The sequence below is a fragment of the Nomascus leucogenys genome, chromosome 1a (genome assembly GCF_006542625.1).
Source record: "Nomascus leucogenys isolate Asia chromosome 1a, Asia_NLE_v1, whole genome shotgun sequence".
Classification (NCBI taxonomy): domain Eukaryota; kingdom Metazoa; phylum Chordata; class Mammalia; order Primates; family Hylobatidae; genus Nomascus; species Nomascus leucogenys.
This window is the reverse complement of record NC_044381.1, coordinates 74,425,298-74,450,152: the sequence shown is the minus strand read 5'-3', so window position 1 is coordinate 74,450,152 and position 24,855 is coordinate 74,425,298. Positions and strand designations below refer to the sequence as shown.

The window sequence follows — 24,855 nt, the reverse complement described above, 5'->3', positions numbered from 1 at the left end:
ATAGCTGCCTTAATTCGCCTCACATGGGTGAATATGGTACTCCCGGGAGGTGACTTACTCTCCTTTGCTTACCAAAGGAACAGAACAAATACTTTAATATCATTTTATCCTCATCTCTGGCTAAGAAATGACCCTTATGGTGAGGATTTTGATTAAACATTTGCAACAATCATGGGAGCAGAGAGGTGATAAACATGCCAAACCAGTTTCCCTGAACTCTGGGTAGCAAGATTTCCAGGAGCTTAATGAGAGCTTCACATTTTCTTCTATTAAATTACAAAACCATGCCTGATTTTTATAAATCTTTTGCACTGTGAATAAAAGATGATTTTTTCTCTAATAAAACTACCCTGAATTATCTGAATCTGCCATATGCCATCTTTTCTCCCATCCATCCATCCATCCATCCATACCCATCCATCTGCATACGTGTCTATCCCCACCTCCCACATAACAGATTTGGGATGGTTTATCAACTCCTTAAATTAACACAATTTCTGTGTTTTCAGAATCTCTGCATAGAAAAGTGCTTCCCTGATCTTTGCATTTGTGTCCTGTCTATACTTCCTGCATGCGCTTTCTCATCTCCCACTTGTTTCTCAATAAAGGTCAGTCTGGCTTTTGCCCCTGCTACTCCACCAACAGTGCTCTTTCCAAAGTCAACAATGACTATCATGTCACTAAAGTCACACTTGTACCATGGCCACCTTCTCCCATTCTCTTCCGTTGATTTCTGTATTGTTATAATTTCCTGTTTTTTTTCCCCCATCTTTTGGGCTGCTTTTTTTTTAATAGGTTCATATCCTTTTAATTACTGGGTTTCTTGAGTCTCAGCCCTTGTTATCTGCAGTTCTCAGTCAACATTTTCCTTCTGGGTGATCTCATCCTCTCCTGTATGAGTTTGCTAGGGCTGCTGTAACAAAGTTCCACAAACATGGTGTCTGAAACAACAGAAATGTATTGTCTCACAGTTCTGAAGGCTGGAAGTCCAAAGTCAAGGTATCCACAGGGTTGCTTTCTTCTGAGGCCTGGGGGAGGCAGTCTGTTCCACCACCTCCCCCATAGCTTCTAGTGGTTTTTTGGCAATCTTTGGCATTCCTTGGCATATAAAAGCATCCATTCTTTCTCTGGCTTCATCTTTACATGGTGTTCTCCCCATGAATGTGTGTGCCCAAATTTTCCCTTTTTAGAAGGACACTGGTCATATGGAATTAAGGCCCACCTTAATGACCTCATTTTAATTTGATCACCTCTGTAAAGGTGTTCTGTCTAAATAAGGTCACATGCTCAGGTACTGAGGGTTAGAACTTCAATATGTGAATTTGACGGAGGGGAGAGAGAGTGGGACACAATTCAATGTATAACCCCTCCCATAGCTTCAATGACTTTTTAATACACTGATGACTCTCAAATCTATCTCCAGCCCAAATGTGTCTTCCAAACTAGATCCGTGTGTCCAACTGCCCACTGACCATCTCTCCTTGGATGAGTTTCATGCACTGAAACTCACCATGTCTAAGACTGCATTCATTACCCTTCCCACAAACCAGGTCCTCCTTCTAGCTCTGTGAATGGTGTTTTATCAATTCGTTTGTCCAAGACAGAAACTGATGTTTATTCTTGACCCCTCTTTCACCCTTATTTCTACACCCATGTTCAATTATTTACCAAGTTATATCCATTCCATCTCTGCGATACTGTTCAATCTACCTCTCTTCAACCTCACTGCTGCCACCTCTTCAAGGCCACTTTATTCTGTCCCCTAGACATCCAGTTTTCTCTTAACAAGTCATTCTACCTCAAGTTTTACTTCCTCTCAGTCCATTCTCCACGTTACACAGTGATCTTCTAAAAACTCAAATCCAATGATTCCGCTTCCCTACTTAAATCCTTTCAAATGGCAGTGAGTATCTTGGAAGTGGGCATTGGCCCAGATTGGTGTTAGGCTTTGAACTGGACTTTGAAGGGACAGTAGGATTTAGGTAAGTGAGGAAGAGGCTTCTATGAGTGTGGAGCTGGGACTCATCATTGTGGGTTTAGGTCCAAAGACTATTTCAGCCCATCTACCTGGCAGTTGTGGATACCCACAACAATTGTGAAAACAAACTGATGCTGGTTGTTTAGCTTATATCCCCAGAGGCAGAAACTTGCGAATAGTTTCATTTAGATTGTGGCTTAAATCACAGCAGAGCTGCCTAAGCAGCTGTCTCTGCCAGTTCCTGACTGGCACTCCTCCCCTGGGTGACAAATGTGTATATGCTAATAGCATTAGCTGTACCCTGGCATGCTCGTCTGCCCATTTATTTCTTTCTGCTAATGAACAAGGCATAAATATTTTGTGAACTGAGCCATAGGATTACAGTTTAAAAGCCCACTTCCCCAAAGAGAAGATACTTGTGGACCATTAGTACTAGCAAGGGGCTGTGCAGTGAATTGCCTCCCAGAGTAAAGGCTGGCTTGTCCACCCACTTGGCACGTAGCACTTGTTATAGAAATTGCTTGTATAATTGGCTTTACCCCTCCTGGACCATAAAAAAATGAGGGCAAGCACTATGCCTTCTTGTTCTTTCCTGTGCTTAGCAGAGAGGCAGGCACTGCTAGGCACACAGTAGGCATCCAGAACTTATTAATTAGTCATCACAGAATTAGGCCAGTAGCCACAGGTTTCTTTATTTATTCTAAATTGAGTTTTGAACTATAATGGATTACGAGACTGCCTTATTAATGCGTTGTCAAATCTACCAATCAAGAAACTCACCAGGGCCATTTGGAAGAGAAGGTGTTCCAGGAGAGCATACCAGGGAGGAATTTGTAAGCAGAGGGTTTCTACAGTCTGTAAGGAGTATTTGCCAAACTTGGCAGAGTGGTTGACATTGCAAGAGGACACTGGTGATGTCACAAGGTCCATAAGAATTTTAGTACTCTTTGTATACACTTGTATGTAAGTAAATAAGCTAGTTCAAGTTACAAGGAAACCAAGAATTTGGAGCAAAAGAAACAAAGGTTCAAATGAAGAAAAGTCACTGTGAAAGCTTAATAAAGGCAAACAGGGTGTTTCAGGGAAGCAAGCTCAACATATGAAAATCCAGAAATAGCAAACAAATTAAAATCAGTTGCTTATTTGAGTAAGATATTATTTCAAGCATAAGCACTCCCACTGCATCTAAAATATGAGTTTTTAAATGCCATTAAGTTATTTGTGTGTGTTTTTGGAGAAATATATATGTATTATAGAAAGCAAAGTAGTCTTACAGTCTTAATGCCAGTATCTTGCCACCTAAAAGAAAGAGATGTTTATTCAAAGGTACAACATTTGGAACTTTGTTTTAATACTCTGGGAATAGCTAAACTATAGACTTATAGCAGGCCAAAAAGCACTTTTAGTTTTGTTTTCTTCATGTAGCATAGACTTTTCTTTTTTCAACTTTCATTTTAGAATCAGGGATACATGTGCAGGTTTGTTACAAAGGTATATAGCATGATGCTGAGGTTTGGAGTACGAATGAATCCATCACCCAGGTAGTGAGCATAGTACCCAATAGGTACTTTTTTCAACATTATCACCCTCCCATCCTTCCCCCTCTTGTCTTCCCCAGTGTTTATTGTTCCCATTTTTTATGACCATGTCTACACAATGTTTAGCTCCCACCTGCAAGTGAGAACATGTGGTATTTGGTTTTCTGTTTCTGCATTAGTTCGCTTAAGATAATGGTTTTCACCTGTATCCATGTTGTTGCAAGGGACATGATTTCATTCTCTTTTGTGGCTGTATAATATTCCATGGTGTATCTGTACCACTTTTTTTTTTGAAATCCAACCCACTATTGATGGGCACCTGGGTTGATTCTATGTCTTTACAATTGTAAATAGTGCTGCAATGAACATATGGATGCACATATCTTTTTGGTAGAACAATTTATTTTCTTTTGGGTATATACTCAGTAGTAGAATTGCTGGGTTGAATTCTAGTTCAACTCTCAGTTCTTTGAGAAATCTCCAAGTTGCTCTCTATAGTGATTGAACTAATTTACATTCCCATCAACAGTATGGAAGTATTTCATTTTTCTGCAGCCTCACCAACATCTCTTACTTTTTGACTTTTTAACAAAAGCCATTCTGACTGATGTGAGATGGTATGTCACTGTGGTTTTGATTTGCATTTGTTTGATGATTAGTGATGATGAGGATTTTTTCATGTATTTCTTGGCTGCTTGTATGTCTTCTTTTCAGAAGTATCTGTTCATATCCTTTCTCCATCTTTTATGAGGTTATTTGCTTCTTTCTTGTTGATTTGAGTTCCTTATAGATTCTGGATAATAGACCTTTGTCAGATACATAGTTTGTGAATATTTTCTCCAATTCTAAAGGTTGTCTGTTTACTCCCTTAATAGGTTTTCTTTCTGTGCAGAAGCTCTTCAGTTTAATTAGGTCTTGTTTGTCAATTTTTTTTTTTCAATTGCTTTTGAGGACTTAGCTGTTAACTTCTTTGCCTAGGCTGATATTGAGAAGGGTATTTCCTAGGTTTTCTTCTAGGATTTTTATAGTTTGAAGTCTTATATTTAAGTATTTGATCCATCTTGGTTAATTTTCATATATGGTGATAGGTATGGGTCCAGTTTCATTCTTTTGCATATGGATAGCCAGTTATTCTAGCACCATTTATTGAATAGGAATCCTTTCCCCCGTTGCTTATTTTTGTCAATTTTGTCAAAGATCAGATGGTTGTAGATGTGCAGCTCTATTTCTGGGTTCTCTATTCTGTTCCATTGGTCTATGTGTCTGTTTTTGTACCAGTACCATGCTGTTTTGTTTACTGTAGCCTTGTAGCATTAATTTGAGGTCAGGTAATGTGATGCCTCTGGTTTTGTTCTTTTTGCTTAGGATTGCTTTGGCTATTCAGGCTCTTTTTTGGTTCCATATAAATTTTAGAATAGTTCTTTCCAGTTATGTGAAAAACGGCATTGATAGTTTGATAGCAATAGTGTTGAATCTATAAATTGCTTTGGGCAATATGGCCATTTTAATGATATTGATTCTTCCAATCCATGAGCATGGGATGTTTTTCCATTCATTTGTGTCATCTATGATTTCTTTCAGCAGTGTTTTATAATTCTCCTTGTAAAGATATTTCACCTCCTTGGTTAGCTGTATTCCTAGAATACAGCATAGCATTTTCTTATCTATTTTGCTTCAGTTTAGTTGGCTGATCTCTTTGAGAAATGTTCTAAAGTGAATCTTACATTTCTTTTTGTTTTCTTGGATTAAACTGAATTATTTCAGAACCATCAAGACTAGCCTTTTCACTGTATATAAATGAATCTCCACATGCTGTTGGCATTATCACAGTGACCAGAGTGATACGGGAGAGAAGTGATGTTGGTGCATCTAAGAGATTCTCTCTACCCTCAGCTGGGAATCAACCAGCTCTCTTACACAAGAAAGCTTGCCGCCAGGTGCTCCTCAGGGGTAACAGCCGGCTACACTCTCTTAAAGATGTCTACCATTGGGCTTTTACAGGGAAGCTAGTGGGAAATCCAGAAAATTTTCCTAAATGCTCTCAAGAGGTCCCTCTCTGAGAACAAAGACTGTAACCCATAGAGATAGCTGTAATACAAAGGTAACTAGTGAGTGAAGACATGAGAGAGAAGGGAAATAGACGAGGTGAGGAAGCGGCTGCAGAGTTGGGTGCATGGGAAGGTCCTGTAAAGTTGGTATCAGACAGGACTCTTGGTTGCAAGCCACTGAAATGATACCCTAGGGCTGTTAAGCAAAATGAAGATTTACTGACTGGCTTTGGGAGGAGAGGGTCACCGAGCCTTGGAAAATGTGCAAGAATCAAGAGGCCTTCAGAGCCAGACAGCTGTAACAATCTGGCTGAGACGCTGCCATTTCCATCACTACCCAACATCCTGTTGTTGGGTAGTACCTACTGGTACTGTAGGGCTTTAACCATCCTGGCTTCCAGCAGATTCTAAGTCTGGATAGGAGCATCTGATGGGCTGAAACCAAGTCTTACATCCACCTTATTTCCAAGAGCAAGCAGAATTATTTACCTTCCTTCAGCTTCCATTGTAGGATGTAGGGCACTGTTTCCCATTAAGACTTATATAATGAGGGAAGGGGAACTCCCCCTAAATAGGAAGAGGGTTGGGTGCTGGGTAGCTAAACACAGGACAGAAGTCTAAAATAGACATGTTAAATATATTTAAGGAGTTGATAACTGGGCTGAGATTTTTTTTAAAAAAAATTGTTCTTTTGCAATGAAAAGCACTTTCTATTATCTGGGAAATTATTTAAAGACCAGGACTATCACACACAAAGAAAACTTTAATGCAATTTTGTGGTATTTCTGCTGATTCATATCTAGAATCAGCAAAATAGATTTAAAAATGTTTCATAAGTATCTTAGGAATACTTAAAATCCATTTCAGATTTCTATAAATGTTCAGCAAAAATCATCAAAGTTACTCCACCATCTTATTCTACAGATGACAGAGGTGTAAAGAGTAACAAGGCTGAGTAGACAGATTCTAGGTCTGGACAAGGTAAGAGGTAGCTGGAATTAGGAAAACAATTTTAGACTTAATAAGACATGGGTGTGTCTGGAGCCATAGTTAAGGGAGAGGGGTTATTCTTGGGCAGGACTGAGGGTTAAAGCCTGATGCTGGAGGGAGATACACGGTCCGAAGGGACAGAAACAAGCAAGTGTTAAGGATAATATTTTATTCAGGGTAAGGGAAACAGAGGAAATATGTCTTGGTCCCAACCACTTCTTTAGTATATGAATCCAGAACAGGTGCTTGACAAGTATAACAGTGGAGCTCCTCTGGCATTTGGAGGCCCAGGGAAAGTGTCACTAGTTGCATTGCACAAGGTCATGACAAGGAAGAATGATTATAACTGCCTTACATGTACAAGGTATGACTATTGTGCATTGTTTATGTTCTTAACACCATTATTAAAACTATTATTAATATTCTTTCTACCATCATCATGTGAATGCTGAGATCCTAGCCAGAGAAAAGAAAGATTCTACTGCAATACAAATTTCAAAAGAGACATCCCAGCTCCCCTTAAAGACTACATTTTGGATTAACAACTTCCAAATAGTTATCTTCCCTCCAGGTTCTCTCTGTAGTGAGTATCCTACCCTCTCTTGCCAATTTTGCCTCCCTGAAATTCTGCTTTCAAGCCATCATCCTTCTACAAAACACCTGAAACACCTTGTTTGCTCTCCACAATTAAAAGGGCAAAATCCACTCTTTCCTATGTTGGAAGCTGCCCTATGCTCTCCTCCTATCCAAACCTTCCTTTGCTTTTTGATCTGTTTGAATCCATCGTCCTCTATGAAACATTTTTTTTTACCATCCAGGCTGAAATTAATCTCTCCACTTTTTGAACAATAATTATCCTTATTTTCTGTGCTACTGAATTGCTCACCTTAATGTATTTAGGTATTTGGGGAAATATATATTATCTTCCCAGCAAGACTGTAACCTTTTTGCCTACAGAAGGAGCTCAGTAAAACTGATTAGCTGAGATGGAAAAGCATGAGATACACTGGAGAGAATATGGGCTTTGGAATTGGACACACCTGAGTTTTCATCAACACTTAGGCTAAATATAACTTAGCTGAAATATAACTGTTCATATAATATTGTGTTGAGTTATTCATATTTTATCTCTTTTTGTAAGAAAAAAATGACAGAGTAATAATTATGGCTGCCAACCAACATCAAGTGAAAAATCCAGGGTTACATTTCTGTCTTCAACATTTCTTTACTGATTATAATATCTTAGTCATGGAAAAGGTCTTGGATCTTTAAAAGAAAGACACTTATAAAAGATGAGTTGAAAATAGCGCTGGTTTTATGGCCAATATATAATTTACATGAGCTTGTTTGGAAGAATTATCAATCAATCATAAAGCTAGTAGGGGACTAGGAGATCATATGATCTAACCCCTGACTGTGATCATAGCATTGTTGTAGAAACTGAATATTGGATGTCTCTTCTTTACTCCTCCAGATCCTCTTTCCACTTTTTTCCACCCAACTTTCTCTGGTGGCTGAACCCGTAAAGAAAGCGGCTGTCTTATCTCCTAGATTTGGCTTATGAACCAACAGGGAGTTCCTGTGGGATATCAAAGGAAGGGAGTATTTCCAAGACCCCTAACTGGGTGCCTGCCTTAATTAAAGGTCATGACCTAAGTCAAGCAAACCTCTCCTTCCAGATTCTTTTTTTTTTTTTTTTTTTCAAGACAGAGTCTTGCTCTGTCGCCCAGGCTGGAGTGCAATGGTGTGATCTCAGCTCACTGCAACCTCCGCCTCCCAGGTTCAAGAGGTTCTCCTGCCTCAACACGAAAATTTTTGTATTTTTAGTAGAGACAGGGTTTTATCATGTTGGCCAGGCTGGTCTTGAACTCCCCACCTCAGCTTCCCAAAGTGCTGGGATTACAGGCGTGAGCCACTGTGCTCGGCCCCAGATTCTTCTAATCACTCTGTCACCTCGCCCCTTCAGGCCTGCGGTTAGTAAGAGCTGTAGTTAAACCTGAATACTGCCCTACCTTCTATGATTTCTCACATACAGTGTTTTGCAAATTTTAACTTACATTGGAGTCACCTGGAAGGCTCCTAAAACTACAGGTTACCCTACTGCAGAATTTCTGACTCAATGGGTCTGATATTGGCACTGAGAATTTGCATTTCTAACAAGTTCCCAAGTGATGCTAGGGTGGGAGGCTTAGGGAGCCATATGGCCATATACCTTGACCACCTTTTCTAAAATTGTCCTGTTTTGAGTTTGCCATCTCTTCCTTCTGGAACCCTATCCATATAAGTGGCTATAAAAGTGAGTTGAAAACAGACAAAGTTGTGTTACGGTTAAGCATAATTTGCAAGTACATGTTTGAAAAATCTTCAGGTTGAAGAAGAGAAAGCTGTGGGAATTCAAGAAATCATTTTGTCTAATCCTTTAATTTCAGCAAGGAAAGAATGTGAAGAAAGTGAGGTCAAGTGATTTACCTGAGGTGACACAGCCAGTGGTATACCACTTTTCAGGGCAGCCTTTTCAGGATACATATTATGCTGCCTCTTGTCATAGAGCAACTACCCCTTCTACACATACACACACATACACACACACATTCCCTAGATCGTGTTAATTGCTTCTGGGTATTCATGATTTCCACCTTTAGGTTTAGGCACCAGATCTACGTAGTGGTGTTTGCTTCATGATTTGGGGCAAATAGGGATAAGGTCTCTGGCTCAGCTTCAGTATAGTACTTAGTAAAGCCAGATGTTTTGTTGACCTTTTGTGCCCATAGAAGATAAAAGCCAACAGTAAGGCCTTGTTTGAATGATAGCTGGGACTTTGATCTATCTGTATCTTCCAAGTCATCTTGCACTTGTTTGCATGGAGATATTTGACTCTTTGCTTTTTACCCCCAGCGCTTTCCAAAGACCTTTTCCTAGTTAACTTTTATCAGCTTGGCTTTTCAAGTTGTTATCTGAGAACTTCACATCTTATACTCAATCTGTTTAAGCAATTGTTTTACTCAGTGGCTGTAGTTCTTTTCCCTTTTCGCTTTGAAGTTCCTAAACACCCAAGGCACCTTATTCAGCTCCACTCCTCCCTTCCTGGGAGCTGCAGCCTGTTGGAATGTTTGCTCTGCAGTGACAGAAATTGGACAAGCCGTTGGTAAAATATTCAAGTCCCTTTCTCCAGATTTTTGATTCTATGCAACTAGATTTCTCTCAGAAGGCTAAAGCTGTGAGATTGAAAGTGTGGGAGCTTCAGACAACCAAATTTTCTGCAGAGAAAGGCAAGCAGCAGCCTTCTGAGAAGAAATGAAGCTGGTACCCAGCAGCGAGAGATGGAGAAGATGAGACTGATTGCCCCAGGGCCCTGGTTCCAGGTGTTCCTGAGGTTTAGGGACACTCTGGCCTTCTTGTCTCTTTAGGTTACTAAGCTCCTAAAAACTCCCCTTTTAGCTTTAAACCAATTTAGTTTGGATTCCTAGTATATGAAGTCAAATATTCTATTTAATAAATGGCCCCTAATAGTCATTTTTGTTTACCAGGTCTCCCCAGGTTTAGACAGCCTGGTTTCTTAGCAAGTCCTTAGTGACCTACAAAGAGACTTAGACTCCCACACAATAATAGTGGGAGACTTTAACACCTGACTGTCAACATTAGACAGATCAATGAGACAAAGTTAACAAGGATACCCAGGAATTGAACTCAGCTCTGCACCGAGTGGACCTAATAGACATCTACAGAACTCTCCACCCCAAATCAACAGAATATACATTTTTTTCAGCACTACATCACACCTACTCCAAAATTGACCACATAGTTGGAGGTAAAGCACTCCTCAGCAAATGTAAAAGAACAGAAATTATAACAAACTGTCTCTCAGACCGCAGTGCAATCAAACTAGAACTCAGGATTAAGAAACTCACTTAAAACTGCTCAACTACCTGGAAACTGAACAACCTGCTCCTGAATGACTACTGGGTAAATAATGAAATGCAGGCAGAAATAAAGATGTTCTTTGAAACCAACGAGAACAAAGACACAACATACCAGAATCTCTGGGACACATTCAAAGCAGTGTGTAGAGGGAAATTTATAGCACTAAATGCCCACAAGAGAAAGCAGGAAAGATCTAAAATTGACAACCTAACATCACAATTAAAAGAACTAGAAAAGCAAGAGCAAACACATTCAAAAGCTAGCAGAAGGCAAGAAATAACTAAGATCAGAGCAGAACTGAATGAAACAGAGACACAAAAAACCCTTCAAAAAATCAATGAATCCAGGAGCTGGTTTTTTGAAAAGATCGACAAAACTGACAGACTGCTAGCAAGACTAATAAAGAAGAAAAGAGAGAAGAATCAAATAGACGCAATAAAAAATGATAAAGGGGATATCACCACCTATCCCACAGAAATACAAACTACCATCAGAGAATACCATAAACACCTCTATGCAAATAAACTAGAAAATCTAGAAGAAATTGATAAATTCCTCGACACATACATCCTCCCAAGACTAAACCAGGAAGAAGGTGAATCTCTGAATAGACCAATAACAGGCTCTGAAATTGAGGCAATAATCAATAGCTTACCAACCAAAAAAAGTCCAGGACCAGATGGATTCACAGCCGAATTCTACCAGAGGTACAAAGAGGAGCTGGTACCATTCCTTCTGAAACTATTCCAATCAATAGAAAAAGAGGGAATCCTCCCTAACTCATTTTATGAGGCCAGCATCATCCTGATACCAAAGCCTGGCAGAGAAACAACCAAAAAAGAATTTTAGACCAATATCCTTGATGAACATCGATGCAAAAATCCTCACTAAAATACTGGCAAACTGAATCCAGCAGCACATCTAAAAGCTTATCCACCATGATCAAGTGGGCTTCATCCCTGGGATGCAAGGCTGGTTCAACATACACAAACCAATAAATGTAATTCAGCATATAAACAGAACCAAAGACAAAAACCACATGATTATCTCAATAGATGCAGAAAAGGCCTTAGACAAAATTCAACAACCCTTCATGCTAAAAACTCTCAATAAATTAGGTATTGATGGCACGTATCTCAAAATAATAAGAGCTATCTATGACAAACCCACAGTGAATATGATACTGAATGGGCAAAAGCTGGAAGCATTCTCTTTGAAAACGGGCACAAGACAGGGATGCTCTCTCTCACCACTCCTATTCAACATAGTGTTGGAAGTTCTGGCCAGGGCAATCAGGCAGGAGAAGGAAATAAAGGGTATTCAATTAGGAAAAGAGGAAGTCAAATCGTCCCTATTTGCAGATGACATGATTGTATATCTAGAAAACCCCATCGTCTCAGCCCAAAATCTCCTCAAGCTGATAAGCAACTTCAGCAAAGTCTCAGGATACAAAATCAATGTACAAAAATCACAAGCATTCTTACACACCAATAACAGACAAACAGAGAGCCAAATCATGAGTGAACTCCCATTCACAATTGCTTCAAAGAGAATAAAATACCTAGGAATCCAACTTACAAGGGATGTGAAGGACCTCTTCAAGGAGAACTACAAACCACTGCTCAATGAAATAAAAGAGGATACAAACAAATGGAAGAACATTCCATGCTTATGGATAGGAAGAATCAACATCATGAAAATGGCCATACTGCCCAAGGTAATTTATAGATTCAATGCCATTCCCATCAAGCTACCAATGACTTTCTTCACAGAATTGGAAAAAACTACTTTAAAGTTCATATGGAACCAAAAAAGAGCCCACATTGCCAAGTCAATCCTAAGCCAAAAGAACAAAGCTGGAGGCATCATGCTACCTGACTTCAAACTATACTACAAGGCTACAGTAACCAAAACAGCATGGTACTGGTACCAAAACAGAGCTATAGACAAATGGAACAGAACAGAGCCCTCAGAAATAATGCCACGTATCTACAACCATCTGATCTTTGACAAACCTGGCAAAAACAAGAAATGGGGAAAAGATTCCCTATTTAATAAATGGTGCTGGGAAAACTGGCTAGCCATATGTAGAAAGCTGAAACTGGATCCCTTCCTTACACCTTATACAAAAATTAATTCAAGATGGATTAAAGACTTAAATGTTAGACCTAAAACCATAAAAACCCTAGAAGAAAACCTAGGCAATACCATTCAGGACATAGGCATGGGCAAGGACTTCATGTCTAAAACACCAAAAGCAATGGCAACAAAAGCCAGAATTGACAAATGGGATCTAATTAAACTAAAGAGCTTCTGCACAGCAAAAGAAACTACCATCAGAGTGAACAGGCAACCTACAGAATGGGAGAAAATTTTTGCAATCTACACATCTCACAAAGGGCTAATATCCAGAATCTACAATGAACTCAGATTTACAAGAAAAAAACAACCCCATCAAAAAAGTGGGCAAAGGACATGAACAGACACTTCTCAAAAGAAGACTTTTATGCAGCCAAAAAACACATGAAAACATGCTCATCATCACTGGCCATCAGAGAAATGCAAATCAAAACCACAATGAGATACACCAGTTAGAATGGCCATCATTAAAAAGTCAGGAAACAACAGGTGCTGGAGAGGATGTGGAGAAATAGGAACACTTTTACACTGTTGGTGGGACTGTAAACTAGTTCAACCATTGTGGAAGTCAGTGTGGCGATTCCTCAAGGATCTAGAACTAGAAATACCATTTGACCCAGCCATCCCATTACTGGGTATATACCCAAAGGACTATAAATCATGCTGCTATAAAGACACATGCACACGTATGTTTATTGCAGCACTATTCACAACAGCGAAGACTTGGAACCAACCCAAATGTCCAACAACGATAGACTGGATTAAGAAAATGTGGCACATATACACCATGGAATACTATGCAGCCATAAAAAATGATGAGTTCATGTCCTTTGTAGGGACATGGATGAAACTGGAAACCATCATTCTCAGTAAACTATCGCAAGGACAAAAAACCAAACACCGCATGTTCTCACTCATAGGTGGGAATTGAACAATGAGAACTCATGGACACAGGAAGGGGAACCTCACACTCCGGGGACTGTTGTGGGGTGGGGGGAGGGGGGAGGGGGGAGGGATAGCATTAGGAGATATACCTAATGCTAAATGATGAGTTAATGGGTGCAGCAAACCAACATGGCACATGGATACATATGTAACAAACCTGCACATTGTGCACATGTACCCTAAAACCTAAAGTATAATAATAAAATAAAAATGTTGGAAAAGAAAAAAAATAAAATAAATAAATAAACATTCTGGATATGTAAAATAAGAACCTTGGGTATTTTTGACACTCTTATAATAACAATAGTAATGTAGCATTAATTTAGGTGTAGCAGTCAGTATATAATGCTTCTGTTAACTTTCTGAGTAACTGTATATTTTTAATTTTCTAAATCCAAGATTAAATAGTACATTTTATTTTTATGGGTGCATAGTAGGTACATATATTTATGGGGTACATGAGATATTTTTATACAGATATACAATGTGTAACAGGTCATCTATCACCTCAAGCACTTATCATTTCTTTGTGTTACAAACATTTCAATTACAATCTTAGTTATTTTACAATCTACAATCAATTACTGTTGACTGTAGTCACCCTCTCATGCTTTCAAATATTAGATCTTACTCATTCTAACTATATTTTTGTACTCATTAACTGTCCCCACTCCCTCCACCCTCAACCCACTATCCATCCTAGGCTCTGGCAACCATCATTCCAAAGAAATAGAAGAAATAGAAATCTTTGGGGAAATGATTAATTTCAGGAGTGGGGCAGGGAAACTATAAGATAATCCCAGGGCATCTTGCAGTGCCAGAAAGTAAGGAAGAGCTCAAACACAAAAGAATGGGGACAAATCAAAGGTACTCAGAAGCCAATCTAAAAGAGCTCGCCATGGCCAAAGCTGGAATAATTTGAGCGAAATAATAAACAATGCAGGTTTGATCATAACCCAAAGTATGAACTAAATATTCATGAGTCTATACTAATACAGATAAATTGTGAATAAAGGAGGAAAAGAGACAAATTATCTTTACAGAAGAAATCCAAATAATATATGTAGACACCCCCCCACTCCAGAAAGTGAGGCTTAGCACCCACTCTTCCCCACCCCAGAGTGTGGGCTGGACTTAGTGACTGGCTACCGAAGAAGAGAGAATGGAAAGGGAAAAAAAGACAGTGGAGAAACCTGGTCAACACGACCTTGGCTGGGTGATCACAGTTAACATCAACAGTAACAAGTCATGTTGGTATCATGTCATGACTGATACTATATGATGATAAGGATTCCTTACCTCTGTGGTGTTCTTCCTGAAAAATCCATGAACCAAATATAACCATGAGATAAAATATCCGGCAAACTCAAATTGAGAGACTACAAAATACTTCAACAGCTCTCTTTAGAACTGTCAAGGTTATGATAAACAAGACTGAACAACTGTCTCAGACCACAGGTGGATAAAGGGACATGATGATTAAATGTAATGTGGTAGCCTGAATACGGTCCTAGAAAAAGGACATTAGTGATAAAACTAGTGAAATCCAAATGAAGTTTGGAATTTGGTTAATAGTGATGTACCAGTGTTAATCTCTTAATGTTGACAGATGCATCATTTGGATAGGAAAATTGGGGCTGAGGGGTGGGAAGTGGCAGGATGGGCCCTTCTGAGCACAGCACCCTATGTAACTATACTGGCTGCAGACCCATGAGGCTGACCCGGGGTTGGAGATTCTTGGACCATTAATGAGAATTGGGAGGGGGGTTGGCTTGTGGGGGATTTTCATCTATAACACAGAATAGAGGCTAGTTGTGATTGAGAAGGCCCAATGAATTTAAATTTTAGTGATCAATCCCATGGAAAAGTGTACAGTCAGTTTGTTGGAAACACTGTTGGCAGTTTTACCAGTTAGGAAATCGACAGCCTTAGGAAGAAAAGGGTAGAGTGGAAAATCACAGAACACTGTGCCTTCCTTGCCTTAAGCTATTTGACTGTGTTAAGTATTAATCCTGAACACAAGTACCAATCCAAACACCATCTTCTGGTGTTCATTCTAGAGAGTCTCTATCTCATAGGCACGGACCTTGCCATAGCATTTTCTTTTTACGAGCCCCTTTTATAGAATTTGAAATAAGCTCATTAGGACTGTGATTGTTGCTATCATGTATTTTACTGCTCAGGCCTTTAAAATCTACTTCCGCCAGCCTGGGCAACATGGTGAAACCCTGTCTCTACAAAAAATACAAAATTAGCTGGGTGCGGTAGCACACGCCTGTAATTCGAGCTACTTGGGAGGCTAAGGCAGGAGAATCACTTGAACCCGGGAGGCAGAGGCTGCAGTGAGCCGAGATCACACCACTGCACTCCAGCCTGGGCGATAGAGACCCTGTCTCCAAACAATAATTAAATAAATACATAAAATCTACTTCCAATTTGTTCTTCAGGCAGTTCTCAAACTGGTGTGAACTCTATCTTCCCAGGTACCTCCAGATCATCAGTCACTCGATGTAAACCAGGAGCCAACTGCCCCAGTTCACACAGTGGCATCAGTAGACAACTGTCCCCGCTATCCGTCACCGAAGATTCCTCTGCTCCTATTCTTGAACTTCAGAACCGAGGATCCTCAGGAGTTTGTGGACACAGAGTTGAGAGACAGAACAGATCAGGTATGTGGGTGGCCTCCTCTTAACAGTACATCCTAGTAAGCTTCTAAATAGAACGATCTCACCATTGTCACAGAATGCAGAGATGTTACATGGACTCTTATGAGTACATGTGGGGAAGTTTTACCAAGCCAAAGGATAAGGAAGAAGGGAAATACACAGATACGATCTATTAGTGGTGTACAGTGTGGCAGAGAAACTGAATGCCAAAACCTGTAGCTGAGTAACTTAACACATGGTTAGACAATGACTCCTGGTGAAGTTTACAAGGCAGGTCGTTTTCTCATCTTCAAAATATCAAAACCCTGCATCTTTTATCTCAGCCTGGGGATTTAGTAACAGCACAATGTACCCATCCTGAAAAGAATGAAAACACCAGTAAAATAACAGAATCTGCTTTTGTCCTCGTCGGGACTGTTAGTCCCTGGAGCCCTTTTAGCCTTCCAAGTTTCAAACTTTCTGCAGGAGACTTCACTGGCTTCCCTGATCAGCATTTTCTGATCAGTTGAGACTTTAGCTTTTCCTCACATCCATCTGACCACTTGCCAACTCCTGGGTTACTGACTGGAATTGCTAGATAAATCTTGTAACTATGCTCATGAGTTTCCCAGCAAAATTTATAGTTTTTAAATGCAGCTGGGTCCACTAGGCTGCTGGCCAGTACTGTTACTTATTGGTAGCGGACATCTTATTGCCTTCCTCAGGGAATGGACTCAAGTCCCCTGTTCGTATTCACTTCCTTTCATTGTATGACCGACCATACTTCCACGTTCCTGAAAAGAGCAAACAGTTGTACGCTTACAAATGCAAAATGCATTCCTCTACCTCAGAATGTCTCTGTGCTTTTGTTTACCAGTTACCATCACTGTGGGATGACTTGTGGTATGATTGTCTTTCTACCTTTCCAATTTTAGCCCCCCTACCTATGTCCATGATTGCCCCACCTACATCTCTTCTGGCCCATTTGTTTCTCTCCATTTGTTCCTTCAGCTTGGCTGGCAACATACTAAAATCTCTTTCATCCTCAAAAATAGTAGCAGCAGCAAAAACAACAAAATACACCACCAAAATACATTGGTAGTAAAAATAACAACAATAAAAACCTCCAGAAATTTGGGAAAACTGCCTTAAAACAATGACAATTCAGAGGATTCAATTAGGGGTAGGGGAAGGGTAAACAGAGGAAGAGAGGAGATGTGAAAGCTTCGTCTAGGGTCCTACTCATTTGAGAATGTATTTTTTTATGAGAAAATAAAATGATGTCTCAGACACTATGTGAACCCCAAGGCTAAAACTTGGAAAAATAATGACATCTTAAATTTTCAGAAAGTTTTAATTGGCTTTAATAAATTGCAATATTCCTATTACCCCAGTTGTTTGCAAAACAAAATGTTCCAGTTAATTAAACACACTGGTTAATAAAGACATGCCCTATGTATCATACACAGATTACAAATTTCAAAGACCATACCATTAAAGATCATCTGGAACATAAGTTACTCTTTCTGTGATTATTGGAAGCACTTGGGGATATTCCAGTGCACCAAAGAGAAGAAAAGAATAATCTGAAGAGAAGCTCACCATGCTTTCGTGGATATTATGGTACTTAATCTCAAAATAAATCCTATGAGATAGCTATTATCACTGTTGGACAGATAAAGACGCTAAGGAAGGAATTTTAAAATGTACTCAATGCCATACAATGGCAGGGCTAGGATTTAAATTCATGTTTCCAAATTCCAGTGGCCTCTGCTGTCAATTTGCATGACTTGATAAAGGTATGCAGAAATGGATAGAATCCTGGTAAACCAATTTTAATGATAACAAAATCTAAGCAGGACAATAGAAAATCAGGTTAAAAGTGGCCAGAAAATAAAAGAGTTCTGGATACCTAATCTTTCTGTGCTTTGTAAAATTGAAGAATTGGCAACAGTCAATCTAGTTAACAGAAGAAACCTAGAGTCATTTCTATGAAAAGGTGTAGGTGACTACTGGTGTCATCAAAAGCACACCCATAGTATAGTGGTGATGCAGACGCATTCTTCACAGAAGGTGACAGTAAAGGCAGATATTGCCTCAGAATCTTTGTAGAGTTATTCCTCCTTTATAAGGTAGTCCCTGGGAATCACGAGATCTGAAGTGTAGTAGGGTACACCTTTCTCTTAAGTATCACTTTTTAAATTCCGTGCAGGACTGCCATTCCTGCCAGGAAACAGAACTTTTTTTCCCAAACTAGTCTGAAACTTGCAGTGCTTGAATGGAAAGCTAAGGGCTGAAGGCCTAGCCATGTGGGTGCTCAGAATAAAGTTTACACCCTGGAGTCATACTGATTCTGTTCGGTTCAATCTTGGACAACCCTTAACACAATTCTCAGCTTTTTCATCTGTGAAGTGGGAATGATAATACCTACTTAATAAGTCAGGTTTGTGTTCCTTTCTTGGCCTCTCAACACAAGATTCTCTATCCTCTTATTTATCCTAGTTTTCCTTCTACTCTCTGCTTAAGCCACATGGTCATTGAGGAAATTTGCAAACCTGTTATCAAGAGACTGTGTTGTCTGTAAACAGCTGAAGGAGCTGAGTAACTCACACTTCCAGACTCATCTCAGTGTCATCTCAGTGTCACTGCATCATGGACATTTTTTCTGATCATATCCCCCCACCAGCTCCTCAACAAGTACTTGTCTGGCCTCGTATCTGTCCGAGTTGGCTCTTATCACACTGTGTTGAGTATGTTTCTGGCTTTCCACTAGACCGTGGGCTGAAGTCTTTCATATTCAAACCCTTAGGATCCAAGTAGCTAACTAGCGCCTGGTAGAATCTCCATAAGATTTTATTGAATGAATGAATAAAAAATTGCCAGTTTTCATCTTCTGGATGCCTAGGCTCTGAGAATTCAGCACTGTTTACAAGACTTACAAGTCATATAGTGGTTGCTGTGTTCATAGTTACTTGGTTTATATTCCCCAGTGGAGAATTCACTTTCAAGGCTCTCTTCTCCTTTCCTCCAATGATTGTATCAGAAAGCCTTAACTGGGTAAAGGTTTTTAACACAGTGGGGCAGCCACACCTGGCTCATTAAGCAATAGGAACACATTCAGCAGGAGAGCCAGCAGGTTCTGGAGACACAAAGTGAGCAGCCCCATCCACTGCCATTTGTAATCTCTGGGCTGCGCTACTTTAACCCTCAGCATAGGCCTTGTGCTTAAGTGGGGTCCCTGGAGACACAAGAGACTCTTGTAGACAGTTACCATCTGGGATCTCAGCTCAGGGACTCAGAATGACCTCCGCTCCTGTTTAACTTCCTGAAAGGTACATGAATTCATTATGTTAGCTTGTTTTTTTCCATGAAGGGAGACAGCCTTCATGATTATCACTTTTAGAGAGTTTTGGCTATTTTAGTGTGCCGTAAAATTGCTGCTAAATTTTCTTAGTAAAAGTACAAAGCAGAATTTATTGTGCTCCCAGAAATATATTAAATAGTCATTTGTGATGAGGTGGGAAATGACTGTGTAGTCAGGACTTGCTCTATTCTTGGGACACATTACTTTTAATTTAATAATCATCTCTGCTGCATTTTTTAAGAGACGGGGTCTCCTTCTGTCACCCAGGCTGGAGTGCAGTGGTACAATCATTTCTCACTGCAGCCTCAAACTCCTGGGCTCGAGGGATTCACCCACCTAAGCCTCTGGAATTGCTGGGACTAAAGGTGTATGCCACCTCCCCCTGCTATTTTTTTTTTTTTTTTTTTTTTTTTTTTTTTTTTGCATAGACAAGGTCTCACTTTGTTGCCCAAGCTGGTCTTGAACTCCTGAATTCAAGTGATCCTCCCACCTTAGCCTCCCAAACTGCTGAGATGACAGGCATGAGTCACAGTACCAGGCCATTTTGCTATAACTTAAAAAAAAAGAAGGAAAATGGAAACAAATATTTATTTATTTCTCACTCCCTTTTCATGTTGGTGCATACAGACTACCTTTGGCTGGGTTCTGCTCATTTCCCCACACAGACAAAAAGAATAGCTGATATTTGGTGTTCTACATTGAAATGACAGAGGGGAACAGCAAGAGAGGTAGGACCTTGGGATGCCTCCTAAGGCTTCTTATGGGAGATGTTATGCCTCACATCTTCTCGGGTTCGATAGGAGAAAGCAGGGCATGTGGCCAAGACCAGTCTTTGGGGGCTGGGATGTGTAATGCTCTTACAAGGGAAAGGCACACTGGAAAACAGCAAAGCATCCGCCAAGTCCATGAGCAACCTCATGGACTGGATGGGGACTCATGTAGAGCACAGAGTCCAGAGAAAAAGTGAGCCGAAGTTATCAGTCTCCTTCAAATGACGGTAGAAAAGAAAAACACTGGTAATTCTACTGTCTGCCTCTTTGGTTTCATCCGTCTTTTTTAAGGAGCTGATATATTTGATTGCTGTTTCATAACCTGCTTTCCACACATTTGTATTCCTTTCCTGTTTCCAGCAGACGATGGGACACAGACTCATTCTGAGAACAGCAGCCAAGAAAACAGAATCAAGGCTCGCTGCCTGTCCTGCACGTCCATGGTTTTGAAGGGCATCTGGGGACTCTTGATCATCTTGTCAGTATCATCGTCTTGGGTTGGAACTACACAGATTGTAAAAATCACTTATAAGAACTTCTATTGCCCATTTTTCATGACTTGGTTTTCAACAAACTGGAACATTATGTTTTTCCCAGTCTATTATTCTGGTCATCTAGCCACTGCTCAAGAAAAGCAATCTCCAATGAAAAAATTCAGGTAGGTTTCATGTTAACTGGCCAATAAGAGATTATTGAAATGTTTTATGAAAATATGCCCATTTTTATCTCTTGGGAATATGAGTTGAATTTTTTGGGGTATGTGAAGAAGCAAAATCTAAGGTTGGTGATGAGCACTAGAAGCAGAATCAGTCCTCCCTTAAAAATATAAATGTGTCCATAACATGCCAGGCACTGTACTGGTGCTTTTGCATCTCTTATTATGACCAGTGGTAACATTTACATTTTAAGGTGGTGTTATCCCCATTTTAAGACAAGAGGAAACAAATTCAGAAAGGTTGAATGACTCATCCAAGGTTATACACTTATAAATAATGGAACCAGGATTTAAATCTAGATCTATTTCTGAAAGTCGTGTTTTATAAGAACATCCTAGTGCATCAAACCCAGAAAAAAATGGTATTAATAAGATTAATTGTTATACAAACATTTGCTCAATATTCCTGACACTGAGATGCCTAGCAGATGACATGGTCTGATTTCATGCAACGGGGCGTTTGGCACTAAGAAACTTTAAAAGATGCCACTCTTTGCTGGCTAGATGCACGTGGGGGCTTTGTCTGTTTCCTTGCTAACCATTAACCGTGGTGGTTGGGCTTAAAGTCTTATGGTTCCAGTGGTTGTTCTGTACTACATCTGGCTTCTGTAACCCCCTCTTGGGTAGCTCAGGAAGCTGACAGGGCTGATGTCACACAGCCCTGCATGGCACTCAAGGGAGGCAAAAGCAGCATTTGGGTCCAAGTACCTTTGCTAGTGGACAGCTCCACAAAGAGGAAAAGCCTGATGCTGAGAAGTGACTTCTAGGAAAATTGCTGTGATCAACCAGGAAAAAAAAAAATAGGGACATCAGTGGATGGCAGATGGAAGAAGAGTTCTCCACATGGACTGATTATTCCTCAGCAGAATAAATTTGTCTTGAAGGGGTTGCCCCTATACCAAATTAAATTATTACAGTTGGTACATTATAAGACTCTTCTTATAAATACTTTGAAGGGTCTATCTTCAAATTCCATTTCCATTTGAGACAAAGTCTTGCTCTGTCACCCAGGCTGGAGTGCAGTGGCATGATCTCAGCTCACTACAACCTTCGCCTCTTTCCTCAGCCTTTTGATTAGCTTGGGTTACAAGTGCCCGCCACCACGCCTGGCTAATTTTTTTGTATTTTTAGTAGAGATGGGTTTCACCATGTTGGCCAGACTGCTCTTGAACTCCTGGCCTCAAGTGATCTGACCACCTTGGCCTCCCAAAGTGCTGGGATTACAGGCGTGAGCCACCGTGCCTGGCCTCAACTACCATTTTCTTTTTGTTTTTTTTTTTTTTTTTAGTTGAAAGTGCATGTACTAATTATTCTTTATTCATTTGGCCGAGAAGAATGTTTAATTTGTGATCACCTTTTGCAGTAACTTGGCAGATTTTTCTCTGTTTTTATTATACTTTAAGTTCTGGGATACATGTGCAGAACGTGCAGCTTTGTTACATAGGTATACACATGCCATGGTGGTTTGCTGCACCCATCAACCCGTCATCTAACATTAGGTATTTCTCCCAGTGCTATCCCTCCCCTAGTCCCCCACCTCTGCCAACAGGCCCTGGTGTGGGATGTTCCCCTCCCTGTGTCCATGTGTTCTCATTGTTCAACTCCCACTAATGAGTGAGAATATGCAGTGTTTGGTTTTCTGTTCTTGTGTTAGTTTGCTGAGAATGGTTTCCAGCTTCATCCATGGCCCTGCAAAGGACATGAACTCATCCTTTTTTATGGTTGCATAGTATTCCATAGTGTATATGTGCCACATTTTCTTCATCCAGTCTATCATTGATGGGCATTTGGGTTGCTTCCAAGTCTTTGTTATTGTTAACAGTGGCGCAATAGACATACGCGTGCATGTGTCTTTTTAGAATGATTTATAATCCTTTGGATATATACCCAGTAATGGGATTGCTGGGTCAAATGGTAATTCTAGCACTGTCTTCCACAATGGTTGAACTAATTTACACTCCCACCAACAGTGTAGAAGCGTTCTTATTTCTCCACATCCTCTCCACATCCTCTCCTGCATGACTTATTAATGATCGTCATTCTAACTGGCCTGAGATGGTATCTTACTGTGGTTTTGATTTGCATTTCTCTAATGACCAGTGATGATGAGCTTTTTTTCATAGCTTGTTGGCTGAATAAATGTCTTCTTTTGAGAAATGCCTGTTCATCTCCTTTGCCCACTTTTTGATGTTTTTTTTTTTCTTGTAAATTTGTTTAAGTTCTTTGTAGATTCTGGATATTAGCCCTTTGTCAGAAGGATAGATTGCAAAAATTTTTCTCCCATTCTGTAGGTTGCCTGTTCACTCTGATGATAGTTTCTTTTGCTATGCAGAAGCTCCTTAGTTTTATTAGATCCCATCTGTCAATTTTGGCTTCTGTTACCATTGCTTTTGGTGTTTTAGTCATGAAGTCTTTTTTTTTTTCTTTTTTTTTTTTTTTTTTTTTTTTTTGAGACGGAGTCTTGCTCTGTCACCCAGGCTGGAGTGCAGTGGTGTGATCTCAGCTCACTGCCAGCTCCGCCTCCCAGGTTCACGCCATTCTCCTGCCTCAGCCTCCCGAATAGCTGGGACTGCAGGCACCCGCCACCACGCCCGGCTAATTTTTTGTATTTTTTAGTAGAGATGGGGTTTCACCATGTTAGCCAGGATGGTCTCGATCTCTTGACCTCGTGATCTGCCTGCCTGGGCCTCCCAAAGTGCTGGGATTACAGGTGTGAGCCACCATGCCCGGGCTAGTCATGAAGTCTTTACCCATGCATATGTCCTGAATGGTATTGCCCAGGTTTTCTTCTCGGGTTTTTATGGGTTTAGGTCTTATGTTTAAGTCTTTAATCCACCTTGAGTTAATTTTTGTATAAGGTGTAAGGAAGGGGTCCAGTTTGTTTTCTGAATATGGCTAGCCAATTTTCCCAAAACCATTTATTAAATAGGGAATCCTTTCTCCATTGCTTGTTTTTGTCAGGCTTGTCAAAGATTAGATGGTTGTAGATGTGTGGTGTTAGTTCTGAGGCCTCTGTTCTGCTCCATTGGTCTATATCTCTGTTTTGGTACCAGAACCATGCTGTTTTGGTTACTATAGCCTTGTAGTATAGTTTGAAGTCAGGTAGCATGATGCCTCCAGCTTTGTTCTTTTTGCTTAGGATTGTCTTGGCTATGCAGGCTCTTTTTAGGTTTCATATGAAGTTTAAAGTAGTTTTTTTCCAATTCTGTAGAAGAAACTCAATGGTAGCTTGATGGGAAGAGCATTGAATCTATAAATTACTTTGGGTAGTATGGCCATTTTCACAACATTGATTCTTCCTATCAATGAGCATGGAATGTTTTCCCACCTGTTTGTGTCCTCTCTTATTTCCTTGAGCAGTGGTTTGTAGTTCTCCTTGAGGTCCTTCAAATCCCTCATAAGTAAGTTATATTCTTAGGTATTTTATTCTCTTTGTAGCAATTGTGAATGGGTGTTCACTCATGATTTGGCTATTACTGGTGTATAGGAATGCTTGTGATATTTGCACATTGATTTTGTATCCTGAGACTTTGCTGAAGTTGCTTATCAGCTTTAAGGAGATTTTGGGCTGAGGTGGTAGGGTTTTCTTAATAGATAATCATGTCATCTGCAAACAGAGACAATTTGACTTCCTCTTTTCCTACTTGGACACCCTTTATTTTTTTCTCTTGCCTGATCGCCCTGGCCAGAACTTCCAATACTACGTTGAATAGGAGTGGTGAGAAAGGGCATCCTTTTCTTGGACTGGTTTTCAAAGGGAATACTTCTAGCTTTTGCCCATTCAGTATGATATTGACTGTTA

At 40.0% G+C, this 24,855-nt stretch overlaps 1 protein-coding gene across 5 annotated transcripts in view; it reads left to right on the top strand.

Annotated features, from left to right (window-relative positions):
* The window catches only part of SLC35F4 (solute carrier family 35 member F4), a 308,265-nt gene that overhangs the window by 261,611 nt on the left and 21,799 nt on the right, over positions 1–24,855 (top strand). For 3 of the 5 annotated variants that reach the window (XM_012504334.2, XM_030811173.1, XM_030811188.1), the window contains exons 2-3: positions 16,043–16,228; positions 20,699–20,996. In XM_012504334.2, coding sequence (XP_012359788.2) covers positions 16,043–16,228; positions 20,699–20,996 — 484 coding nt within the window. The remainder of the gene's footprint in view (positions 1–16,042; positions 16,229–20,698; positions 20,997–24,855) is intronic. The other 2 variants (XM_003267843.3, XM_030811181.1) reach the window with 1 other exon arrangement.